General features: G+C 60.7%; 2 protein-coding genes across 2 annotated transcripts; both read right to left on the bottom strand.

The window, feature by feature from the left end:
• Window positions 1-422: 422 nt before the first annotated feature.
• LDBPK_110660 (hypothetical protein, conserved) lies at window positions 423-2,348 on the bottom strand (the record flags this gene model as incomplete). The annotated part of the gene is made up of 1 exon (XM_003858994.1): window positions 423-2,348. One exon carries the CDS (start codon window positions 2,346-2,348, stop codon window positions 423-425), a length of 1,926 nt encoding a protein of 641 aa, XP_003859042.1.
• Window positions 2,349-4,373: 2,025 nt separating this feature from the next.
• On the bottom strand, window positions 4,374-9,968 carry LDBPK_110650 (hypothetical protein, unknown function; the record flags this gene model as incomplete). The annotated part of the gene is made up of 1 exon (XM_003858993.1): window positions 4,374-9,968. One exon carries the CDS (start codon window positions 9,966-9,968, stop codon window positions 4,374-4,376), a length of 5,595 nt encoding a protein of 1,864 aa, XP_003859041.1.
• Between the last annotated feature and the right edge of the window lie 2,815 nt (window positions 9,969-12,783).

The following is a 12,783-nucleotide window of genomic DNA, read 5'->3' as shown; positions in this document are numbered from 1 at the left end:
GATATGATAATCATACTGGTCAAGAAACGGAAGAAGGGAGCGCCATCACCCACGCACACGCACGCAGCAGAGCGTGAACAAGCGAAAGAAAGAGGGAGAAGCGGGAACACAAAAGTATCAACGACAAGGCGCAACTCCACGGGGCACACAGGCATGAGCAAAAAGGCACACAAACCTGAAGAAACCAACAAAAAAAAAAAAACAGTAAAACAGAGAAGACGAGGGGGGCCTTTGCCGGCCGTATGCACGATGAACAGACGCTCAGCAGAGTTGAGGGACGCACAAGGGGAAAGGGAGAGGGGAGAGTGTGCTGGGCAAGCGTCTTGGAGCGCGAGAAGCACTCGCCTGTGAGTACGCATACGCGTGTGTGCAGGCCCCTGCGTCGAAGTGTCCTGCAAAGCCCCCTCAATGCCCCCTATCCTCTACACGCCGCGGGGGCAGCCCTTGGAATCACGGATCACATCCAGATCATCCACCACCTCCTCAGTCTCCGCAGGCCTCGCCTTCTCGGGGTCGGCAACCTCGCCGCGCAGACGCGCCCGCTCCATCAGGACACGCCGGCTGAACGAGCGGTAGCGGAGATGCACTATCACGTCCGTGATGAAGGCGCTGGCGGCCAGGCTGAGCATCACTAACAGCGGCATCATTACGCAGTGCCTACCGAAGCAGCGCTTGCTGCCCTGCTTCTCAGCCTGCGCTGTGTACCACTCGCCGTACAGGAAACGGTTCAGCAGCACACTAGCAGCCATGGTAGCACTGAAGCAGAAGTGGTAGTGCTTCGCGGGGTCCTTCGCGAAGATTGTGCGGGCCACCAAAATTTGAGAGGCGGCGCAGAAGCCGTTACCGAGCGCGGCAATCACGTACGGCAGCGGGAGCGCTGCAGCAGGCAGCACGAGGAACAGCACGATGCTAGTGATGATGGTGGAAGTGGGGAAGAACAGCGCAATCGTGATCGGCACGCGGTCCTCAGCCTTGCGCTTCTGCGACCAGACCTCGAAGAAAGACATCAGCAGCCGGCCCACAGCGCTGCCCACGCCATTCAGTACCGTCAGCAGAGCAGTAAGAGACGGCGCAGGCATGCTGCCCTGCAGCGCACCCAAGATGAACGTTGCGTTGTAGATGATCACGAACTCGGCGCCAAAGACGCATAGCAGCGTCCACCACAGAGCCCACAGCTCCAGTGTGCACAGGTTCTGCAGGAACGTGCCCTGGTACTGCGGTGCGACGTAGTCCACATCCGTCTCCACGGGCACGCGAGCTGCCTGCTGCGCATCGCTCTCGACAGCCTCCTCGACCATCGCCACGGTACTCTTCTCTGCGTAAACTTCCGCATCAGCGCGGAACGGCTCATTGTCCGACGAGCGGCGACCGTTCGTCCGGCGGTCGTACGTAACGTTGTCGTTGCTCACGTTCTCGCTCTTACGGCGCGCGAACTGCCGCGTCAGGCATGAGGGCAGCGGAACGGCAATCAGCATGTACAGCACCGTCAGCACAGTCGTCCCAATCGCGAACCCAAGTTTGTGAGGCCTGCCCAAGTTCAAGTACGCCGCAAGCGCGGACGTCGTCGGCAGGTAGATGATGAAGATGACGAGTATAACAAAGCCGAAGATGAAGCGCCACATCGGCGGCAGCTGCTTCAGGTACTGTGTCTTTGTCGCCAGGCGGCGCTCCTTCTCCTCCTCGCTCAGATGGCTTTCCTGGTACCCAGTCAGGTGGTAGGGGGGCAGCCGCATCACGAGGGCGCAGGTTGTGTTCGTGAGAAAGGCGAAGACAGCCAGGAAATACAAGTACTGCGAGACCTGCTCGTTAAAGAATCCGGCGAAGAAGGAGCCAACAATCGCAGAGCCGAGGCCGGGGAACGTCTTCAGCAGCGCAATCACGGGGCCGCGGTTCGATGGGAAGTACGACAGCACCGTCATACAGCACACAATATCCGTCAAGGACATGCCCACGCTCTGGAAAGAATTGAAGACGCAAAGCCGCAGAGTGTTACCCTCGATCACGCCCTCGAAGCACAGCGCCGTCAGGATGGCACCGAGCGGGTACGAAATCATGGACAAGATCGCTACCGGCAGCGGCCCAAGGTAGTCGTACAGAGTGCCGAAGGGGAGCATGAAGAATCCGAAGACGAGGCCGACAGTCGTCACGGAGGCCAAGTCGCGCTGCGAGAGGTTGTAGCGCTCCTGCATCCTTGGCAAAACCAGGGTGAAGGCGTAGCCGAAGGAGCCGCAGATAGTGCCGAAAGAGCCGACGAGAAGCAGCGCGAAGCGGTGCAGATCGCTGATGTGCCTCTGGGGGCCGCGCGCCAGCACCTGCAGGTGCAGCTCCTTACCCGGATGATCAGTCATTTTCGTCTGTGGGCAATCGTGTCGGTGCGAAGCGGAGAGATGGAAGGGGGGAGCAGAGGCGGGGATGCCGTGTGAGGCAGAGAAAGGGGTATGCTCGCCTCGCACACGTAAAGGCGCTGCTTGTTCTATATGTACATATATATATATACCATGTGTTGTTATAAAGAGACAGTCCGCTGTGCTGGCGCCGTGATCGTCCGCTATGGCCTTGGTCACGGAAGCTGTGGGCAGAGGAGCCTGAGCGGGGCGGGGGGGAGGGGGGAGGGGCCGCGAGCGGAGGAGTCGCGAAATAGTTTGTCCTTATCGTTTTGCACACAAAAAAAAGCTTAGGAGGAGGGTGGGCGCCGTGGGGAGGGCAGAGAGAGTCTTGCGTGCGTTTTGGCTTTTACGTGTGTGTGGGTGTGTTATGTGAGTTAGCGCAGGTGGGAAAAAAGGGGGTTGGGCTCGAAGAGGAAGTAACATGAGAAAAACGCAAAAGGGAAGAGGCGCTCGCACATGTCAGCTGCCGTCACGAGGCGAAACGCAAGTGAGAGAGAAAGTGATGGAGAGATACGCACGCGCGGATGCGCTCGCCCCCACTTGGTAGCGGTGTGGCATTGTAGCAAGTGACGGACACACGCGCACGCCGTCCCCTCTCTTTCGTGTCTTTGTCCGTCTGTCTGTGCCTTGCGTTTTTCTTTTGGGGGAAGGGGGCGGAGCACGCGATGCAAGGGGAGAGAGAGATGCAGCGAGGGAATGGGCCCGGGGGAGAGTAAAGACGAAGAGGAACGCAACGTCCATGGGCACAACGAAGAAACAAAAAAAAAGATCAGCAGATGAGACGAGTGGGCGACACCTACACTGGCCACAACCGAGTAGGCACATACACCTACCCAGACAGCGATACATGCCATGAGTACCCCCGCACATCGTTCGGGCAAGCGTCGGCACTCTCAACGACCGCTGAAGCCGAGAAAAATATGTTGTAAGAGAGCAGGCATGGATACAAAGACAACAAACTCCTACAACTCTCACGCTCTCTCTCGACCTCTCGACATTAAGCGCACGTCCGCGATGATGCTGCAGAGTCTTCACCATGTGCAGTAGCTGTGAAGAGTGGAGAGGAATAACATGAGGAACACCAGCCGCCAACACCACACTTGAAGAAGAGCGGGAGCCGAAAGCAGGCACACGGCACACGCCCGCTATCCGCCCCGCTCTCCTTCTTCGACGCCTGTGCAAACATATATATATATATATACCGATGTGGACGTTGTGGTGCAGGGGTAACGAACAATCGGGAAGCGCAAAACAAAGGAAAAGAGAGAAAGCGAGAGAAGGATGGCAGGGCACAGAGGGCGAGACATCGGCAAGAGAGCCATCTTCGTTGGCGGCTTCACCCTCCCACACCAGCACGCGCGGACCTTGTCCAGCGGCACCGAGACCCGCGACGGCAAGCATCGTTGCAAAGCACAAAAAGAAAAACGCCGAGCAAACAAGTAAGCGGTGTCGGCACCAGGCAAGAGCATCTGTTGCACACACACACACACTGCGAGGAGGCAGCTAGAGTTGTGGGTGCTTTTCGTTTTGGTTTTCCTTCTCTCCCACTTGTTGGTGGGAACTGCTGCTATTCCAGTGGCCGTGCATGAGCTCAGTGGCACGGGGTCAAGGAGAAAGGACAGGGAAGGGGGGAGTGCCGGGGAGGAGGGCGCACACACACAGACACACCGCGTTCATTCTGCTTTGAACCAAGGCAAAGGAACGAAAAAAAAAAGCATTCACGGCATGGCCCCTTTCCTTACGCGTCTGCTGCATCCCCACACTTCTTTTCCGCGACTCCTCCACAGGTCCGTGTCACGTGCGCGGCTACATCCGCCGCTATTCGGGGCACTGGGGCATGTGCATCTCTGTCTGTCTGCGTCTCCTCCGCAGCAGCTCACCTTTTCTCTTCGTCTTGTTGCCGCCTGCATGCGTCTTCAACGCCGCAGGAGTATCCAACGAAAGCAGGAGAAACAACGTTGGCACTGGGGGTGGAGGGTGCGCAGCTCACGCCTGCACGCCGGCTTGCTGAAGCGCCGCTTTCACTTGCGCCCACGCCTCATACGCATCTAGGCGGTGAAGGCCCCCACTCATCGCTGCGCAGTCGCCGCGCAGGCAGCGAGGCATGGCGGCGTCAAGCCGGCGGATGTGACCCGGCAGAAGCACGAGCCCAAGGGGCTTGTAGGTCAGCCAAGCTGCCGTCGCGAGTGCCTCCACGTGCGTAGCGCCAGGCTGTCTGAGCAATGAGGAAAGTGGTTCTGCCAGAACGTGTCCGTCGCACCTCACGACGTCGGGCGCGCCTCGGTCGCCGACAGGCTCGATGTCGTCCACTTCCGACAGAGACACCTTTAGAATACGATTAAGAGGTTGAAGGACCTCATCTAGAAGTGCGTGGAGCTGCCCCGTGAGCCACGCGTACGACCCATGAGAAGGTGGAAAAGGCGTGCGCGACGGCTGTTGCGCTGAACCAGATGGCGCCGTAGCGCAGCCCGCTGTCGTCGCGGAGTCTCCGTGCATTTTGCACAGCGCACACCAGTTGCGCCAGACGGCCTGCAAGCACCCATGCACCGCGTATCCGAGCACAATGCACACAACGCCACGCAGCGACGCTGTCAGAGAAGTGTAGACGCGCAGGTCGACCGCTGTTGCCAGCCGAGAAGCAGTGGCGGGGAGAACCACGTCCAGCCGTGGGTGGCCCGCTGCGGCGCCACCAGTAGGGGGGAGGGTACCAGCTTCCGAGGAGACAGCCACGCTACGCTCGGAGACGGTTGGGGGGTTGATGGCCTGCCACAGGCGCTGCAGGGCGCGGTAGGCGGGGCTCACCCGCAGCCGCAGCAGCGTACGACGCACAGGTACACCTCCTGGCGTCGCCTCGGCATCCCTGAGGAGGAATGAGGGCGAAGCAGATGTCGCAGCTGAAGGATCGTTTGGAATCGGGTCATCGCCGCGAGGCACATGAGCGCTGCCTACGGCTACTCCCAGTGCCTGTGCGTGTATGTGCTGGAGTACATCCCAGAGGGTGTCAGCCACCATAGTGAGGAGAAGCGCTGACCTCGACGTCGCGGCCTCAGCGTCGCTCGCCGCCCCCGAAGAAGTGGCTGCCAAAGGTGTGAGCGAAAGCCTCACGGAACCGCCCTTTTCGTATACCTCGTCTGCCCAGCGAACGTGCAACTCCGCCAGGCCCTCCAGTGGCGGCGGCGGCGGCGGCGGTGCTCGTGCCCAGCTATCCGATTTGAGTTGCAGAGCGTGCGTCGCGACGCCGTCCATGCGATGCAGCTTTGCCGGCCGCGAGCTCCTCGTCGCAACGTTTTCCGAGTTCGACAGCACAGCAGGCTCCGTGCAGCCCACATCCACCTCGTCCATCTCGCGCGACCGCTTCACACCGTCGGTGGTTGGAGCCTTGAATGCGCCTACGCCAGCTGTGACGGCGCTGGAGGGCGACGTCTTGGACGAGAGTTGCAGGCGCAGGCGAATCGATGTCGCATGAGCGGTGACCGCTCTGGCGGAGTCGGCGTTTGGGGGAGGCACAGGAGGTGGCAGAGCTGCTGCGCCGCACTGCTGCTGTGACGATGCGACGGCAGCCGACACATGTACTGCCGAAGTGCTTGGCCCTGTCGACCATTGCCGCATCGAAGAGGCAGACGCACCTCCGCTCAGCGCACCACCGGAAGCCTCCGCCGGAACTGCGCTAGACGATGGTCTGGACGGCATCAGTGATGCGGCGAGTGGTGGCGGCAGCCCAGCCAGAGAGGCCATCTGCACGCACTCCACGAGACTGGCAACTCGAGTGGCGAACTCCTGCTTGAAAGAGAACGCTGTAGGGTCGCTGGTGCCCTTCGCAGTAGCGCGGGGGTCCGCTGCCCCGGCGGCTCTCCTGGTGCTTGCTGCTGTCCTTCCGGTATCGGGCAAGGCAGGTGACGGGGAGCCGAGCGTCGCTGAGTGGTGCGAGCCGTCGTCGGCCTTAGTCGCATGCCCGTCTCGGTTCTCGCAGTCGCTCAGCTGCCACAGAAAGTGAAGTTGCCGGAGTATCACGCGAGGGTGCCGCAGCGCCACTGCCGCGCTCAGCACAAGTGTGTCCTGGGTCGCTAGGGTCACGGGCGCACACCCTTTTAGCGTCGCTGTTGCCACAGAAGCGGGCGCCGCTCGGCAGCTGGTTGTCGCCCTACTCGCCGGGTCCTCTTCATCTCGCAGAAAGCCCGGCGCGCACAGCGGCAGTGAAGACGGTCGGCATGGCGGGTTGTGGTTTTTGCCGGCCACGGCCACAGCAGCGGCGGTTGCTGCGCTCTCCTCCTGATATAGATCCTCCAGCGTGCTTCGAAACAGTGTTGGCATCGTGAACGGCGCCAGCGACGTCCTCGCCATCCACGAGGGCACGCCGACCGCCTCTGTCTCTGCCGCTGCCCCTACAGCTGCAACCGATGTGAGAGAAGGAGAGCAAGGCGTAACTGGCAAACTAGCTGGCGGCATCAGGACGCCGCGTACGTACTGGGCCGTTGCACTCTCACCAAGACTGAGCACCGTCACGAGCGCCAACCACAGGTGCGCAGCCAACGTCACCAGCGAGCGCTTTTCGTCCCGTGCATCCCTCTTCGATTCTTGCACGTGGCTCGCCATGGTGGCGACAGGCAGCGGTGACAGCGGCGCAAACCACCTGCAAACATACCTGCACAGTGATGTGTCACGCTCAACGGTGCCCTCCAAGAGGGCCTGCAGCGAGGAGACCGATATGCCACCCCCGCCTTGCACGGCCTTGAAACAATAAGCGTCGACAGCGTCAGAAGAAAACTGCCGCACGCCCTCTGCGTCGGCGGTCGATTCCACGCACACGCCTGATTCCGCACTGCCACCGCTTTCTCCACCGCGTTGCTGTGTCGATTGCCGCAGCGGCCCCGCACCGCGACCCGCGTGGCACGCCTGTAGGACCTGCACGGCGCCCCTTGCCTTCTCCGTCATGGCGATGGCACCAACACGGCGCAGCTCCGCCAGGAACACCATCGCCGCCACGTCCATGACTGCGGCGTAGGTGGCGGTACTCGCCGTCGCTGAGGACGACGCGGCAAAGGCTGCTGCAACGAACGGCAGGAGTGGTGTGCGCGCCGCCACAGCAGCAGACGCAGCGACGGACGACATCGCGGGTCGTGTGGCCGCCTCATCCTCTGCAGTGCGCCCCCCTGCCTCCCGCTTTTTGGTGCAGTGCGGACCGCCTGCTGTTAAAGGGGCGGCAGCAGCAGCGGCAGTAGCGCTGGGCTCGGCGTTCTGACGGGTGTCACTCTTCGAAATCGCTGCCTTAGTGGAAGTCACCGTCCTCAACGGAGGAGGATGCAGGTGTTTCGGCTGCCGCAGGTGTGCCTTTCCATACCGTAGCTCCAGGTATGCCTTCCAGGCGGACACTGCGAGAGGGCGAGGAGCAGAGGTGCCATGACTGCCAGCAATACGCGCCCCTTGTTCAGGGTGAGAAAGCGACTTGCAGAACCCCGACTTCGTCGCCGTCGCTGCTGCAGGTGCCGCTGCGCACACCCCAGCCAACGGATAGCACAAGTACCTGTGCAAGTTCTCCTCGAAACTAAGCAGAAAAGCGCTTGCAGATGGATGCGCGCACCACAGCAGCTCATCGAGCATCGCAAACACGCGATGGTCCGCCAACGCGATGCAGGACAGCGCAGGAGATGCTGCGTGCAGCTGCGGGCGAGGAGGCGCGTCGCCGCTGCAGTGCGCCGAGGATGAAGGCGACGACGCGGGCACGGGCAGCGGAGTGGCCTGAGCGTCTCTCGAAGACACCAGTGCCGTCCCTCCGTCCTTGAGGCACGCTTCGCTGCCGGCGACGACGGCAGTGAGCGAGCATTCTGGAGACGGAACTGCAATAATGTGGGCGAGCCATGATGATCGAAGCGATGGGTTCGACAGCCACGCATGCGCCGCGAGGAGAGGAGGTAGACGCCCGAGAGGACACAGAGGCATCCGTGCACGTGCTGCACCCTCGCTGAAACGGCGTGAGGTGGGCGCCTTCGGCCCCTTCAGCAGCTCCCCAGGCGCCTGCGCTGAGCAACAAGACGGTGCCAGCTCCGTAAGAGTCTTGTCGGCACAGTCATCCTCGCCAGCCGCCGCAAAGCCCAGCGCCTCCAGCACAGTGCACACGTCCTGGGCTGCCTCACTGCCTGGAGGGGCATCCAAAACAACAGGAGCGATACGTCGCCAGCGACGCAGGCGCGACCTCATGCACGCGGCGGTGTTCTCCGTTGCCTCTGGGGCTGGTGAAGCAAGTGCACTGCCATCCTGAGCGCTGTCGTTCGCCTCGGCCATCGACCCTCGCGCTTCGCCATCGTCATCCGTGAAGCCCTCGTCGCTGAGTAGCATTAGCGGCCTCGTAGCTACTCTCGCCACCACGTCGTCGACGGCAGTGTTACATGAAGGCTCCGCGGCGATGGTTGTGGCAGCCGTAGCTGCCTCTCGAGGGACAGCTATGCCGCCGGTGGTGCGGGGCAGTTGTATAGCCAGTCTCTTCTTGAGTACCACGTCGCCATCGCCACTACCAGCGGCGTTTGCTAAGCTCATCGCCGGCGTGTCACCAGCCTGGGACTGCAGCGGTGGTGTCATCCGAAAGGCTGCGACGGTGCCCGATACAGTCGTCGGCTCCCTTCCAGTTTTCTTCGCCAGCGCCTCTTCGCTCTCCGCGGCTGGGCTGGGCAACGGGACGACAGCAGTGGTTTTGGCGATGGTGAGATCGGCCTGCTGCGCGGTAGCGAGGTTCGCTGCCGCCGCAACAACGAGCTGCAGCACTCGTCGAGGTGGGGAAGAAGCTGCACCATGCGCAGCGGACGTCGATAGCGGTCTGGGTACGGCAGCCAATGATGGCTCCGACACACCTTCATCGTTGACGTCCTTCACCCGCGGCATGAATACGGCTTGGTTGCGGATGAGGCTGCGAACACTGTTCGCGGCGACAGTGTCAGCTGCACTAGCGTCTGATTGCTGCACCAGACCCGGCACTGTCGCAGCCGTTTCTTCCGCTTCTCGTGCTCCCTTTTCCGCGTTGGCAAAACCACACGCTGCCGCTGCGGTGGTACTCTCATGCACAAGGCGCAGCACCTCATCACGCTCGTATCGCCATCGCACTTCTTCTGAGCTCTCCAGCCACGCCGGCAGCGCCAGCGCCGCCCACTCCATCATGAGAGCACTGAGATCGCCATATGGAGATTCGGCCACGGCCAGCCCGGACGGAAGCGCCGCAGCACGCTGCCATAGCCAGTGATACACAACAGGCAAACCGCCCACCTCAAAGTGGGTGTCACGGTGGCAAGAGGGCCCACGGCATAGAGAGCGGCAAGCAGCCAGCGCAGCAACAGCAGCAGCGGAGGTCGCCGCCCCGCTAGTCGCTTCCAGAAGGGATGCGGTGGTCGACACAGAGGAGCGCGGCGGAGAACTCAGCGGAAAAACGCCTCGCCGCTGCTCTCGCCGAAGAGCTTCCAAGGCGAGAAGCTGAAGAACAAGCCGCGTGCGTGGGTGCGTGGCCATGGAAGCAGCAGCAGCGTTGACGTGTGCTGATGGCGTTTCCGTAGCCGATGACGCAATCGACTCCCAAAGAAGGTCCAGGTGACTGCACATCCACGCAGCGGCGCCATTCTCGAACGCTGAAGAGTTGGTGGGCTGTGAAGAGGATGCCGATAGCCCCGACCCGAGCGGTTGCAGCTGCTGGAGAGCACGAAAAACATGTGCAATGTGGTTACCCGTTTCCCGCCCTGTCGCTTGCCGTTGTGGTGGAGATGGCGGCGGCCCTGCAGCGCCATCTATTACGCTGGAGCGCCCTTGCTTCTCCGTGATCTGCTCGTCGCCCATCTAGTGCGTATGACCGACACCAGAGCAACACCACCGTCTGCTGAAGGAAAACACGGCGCGCGGCTATGTGACAACGTGACAACGTGAGAGACCAGCTCACGGTAATTGTAGAGGTGAGGAAGGCCCCCTCTGAACCCCAGGCTGAGTAAAGTGGCAAGCCGAAAAAAAGGATGGCTACCCGGCAACGCCCACGCTTAAGACCGCGCGGTCTCTCTCCTGTGTTTACTGCCGTGCCTCTCGTGAGGTGGGAAGCGACAGCGCACGTGCGCACGGAGCTGGGTGTATGCAAATATGCGATGTGCGTGTGTGAGTGTATATGCCTGTGATGATGGGACGGATGCCGCCCAGCGTCGGCGTTTTCAAGTGCCCTTCCTGTCCTTCTATGGCAGCAGCGAAGTAGTACGCCACGCCCCCCCCACACACACACGAGGCAGCGAAACTGTTGGAAAGGAACGAACAAAAAAGAGCAGAGCCGAACGGCGGCAGCGCCTCGCCGTTTACCTTTCTATAGGTGCGTCCTTTTATGCGTGTGCGTGTGCGCGTGCGTCGGTCCCGCTGATTGGTGGATGGAAAGCTGGAGAAGGGGCACGCCGAAGAAAGAACAGCGCAGGCGAGAGAGGAGTGCAATTTTGATCATGCGTGCGTGTGACAGTACCTTGCTCTTGTCGAGGCCTCGCTGCGCGGGCGGACGCGAACGCGCTTCCGCGAAAATGATCGGCGTAAAGGACAGGGGGCAAGACGGAAGGAAAAGGGAGAGAGGTGAAGGGCAGCGACAAAAAAAAAACGAGAGCGCAAGAAGCGTGGAGCGGCGCAGGGCAGGAGGGGGGCTGTGAGGGAGGCGAAACTCTCTGTTACTGCTGTTGCCCTTCCGTTGCACCTCTCCACATCGTATTCATCAGCTGTCCCCGAGTCCCTCAGAGACACCCATGCCCACACGTCACACACACTTTCCTTCCTTCGCGCTGTGCAACTCGGCACAGAGCAACGCTCTTTCGTTTTGCCCTCCTCTGCCTCTCCCGCAAGGCACACACACGCACACATGCGACGCGCATTTCAAGGCGCCCCGAGACAGTAATGGTGCTTGTCGCTGCACGTTGGCGTCTGTATGTATGCGCCGTGCGTGTACACACCAATGAGGCCTGCGCTGCGAAGAACGGAGCAGGGGTAAGGGCCGGCCGCCAACAGACCCAGTCCCGTTTCCTTAGCAGCTAACCATGTGCGCCTCTCGCTCTCCCTCTCCTTCATCCTTGCTTGTTTCGATAATCGCTCAAGACACCACTAAAGAGAAAAACACACAAAACAAAAGGAAGGGGAAGCAAACGCACACGCATACAGAAAAGAAAAAAACACAAAAAAGATGTGCGCGTCTAGACGGGGAGATATATATATATATATATGTATACGTCTATGCTTCTCTGTGTGTGTGCGTCTGTGTGCAAGACAGCAACACGAGCCGAATCCCTTCAGAAAGAGAAGGAAAAGAACACGTCGCCTCGCCGGCTTTTCTCTTTGCTCTTGCCTCGAATACTCCTCCTCTGCTCTTCACGGCTTGGCGCACACAATCAAGCAAGCCGCACCGCTCTCCAACGCCTCTGTCTCCTCCTCCCTCTCCCTCCCTCACTTCCTCAGCACGCTGCGCTGTTGCTTGTCCGTGGCCATCCGCCCGACACCTGCGTGAAGGCAAGAGAGGAAGGCTACCGTGCAAATAACCGTACACGGTAAAACGTCGATGAGCGGGTCGGAACACAGAGAAGCGACAGCCAACGTGCATCGGCCACAATGCCCGGGCGTGGGTCTACGGCTCGCTTGATTGGCCAAAAACGACGCTTTCTTTTTCAGAACAAACATTAACTAGAAAGAGCATACACAAGAATGAAAAAAAAGACACAAAAAAAAACACTCAAGGAAGGGGAAAACACACGAAAAAGTGCTCCAGACAGCGCCCCCAACCGGCCTGCTTAGCGGATGAGCACTGTGCCGGCGAGCTGCCGGCGCACGGGTGGCCCTACGCATGCTGAAGCGTACAAAGGGACACAAAGGAAAAAGTAAAAGTGAGAGAAGTGAACCCAGAGAAACACCAGTGGCGGGGTGCGACACGCGCGCGCCGGGCCAAGTTAGAGTAGCGGGTACATCCTACAACCCACCTCCCTCTGCACGAAAACCAGCTTGCTTGCTTGTGTGTGTGTGTGTGTGTGTGTCGCGCCTCTTCGATCCTGCAACGCCGCGATTTCAGCCATTGCTAGTGCTGGCGCAGAAACTCGAACACGAGAGTAACACCGTAGCCGGTGGCGCCGGCCGTGTTGGAGCTGGGGTAGGCCATATCAACGTGCACAAAGGGGCCCCTGAAGCGCTCGCTCAGGTGCTGCTCGACAAAGTCCCCGCCGCAGCTCGAGCCGGCGCTGGATGGCGAGTTCGCAGTGTTGCGCATGTCGGCGCAAGGGCTTTTGTACACCTCCTCGTGGTACTCGGGGCAGTACAGCACTGGGTAGCACAGGTCGCCGGACCGCAGGCCCGCATTGATCATGTCCTTTTCCGCCTCGGCATCGCTGGCGTAAACGCCGGCGTGCTTCGAGCCCGTCGCCAC

The sequence above is a fragment of the Leishmania donovani genome, chromosome 11 (genome assembly GCF_000227135.1).
Source record: "Leishmania donovani BPK282A1 complete genome, chromosome 11".
Lineage (NCBI taxonomy): Eukaryota > Euglenozoa > Kinetoplastea > Trypanosomatida > Trypanosomatidae > Leishmania > Leishmania donovani.
The sequence above is the reverse complement of the archived record's forward strand: the minus strand, read 5'-3'. Positions and strand labels throughout refer to the sequence as shown.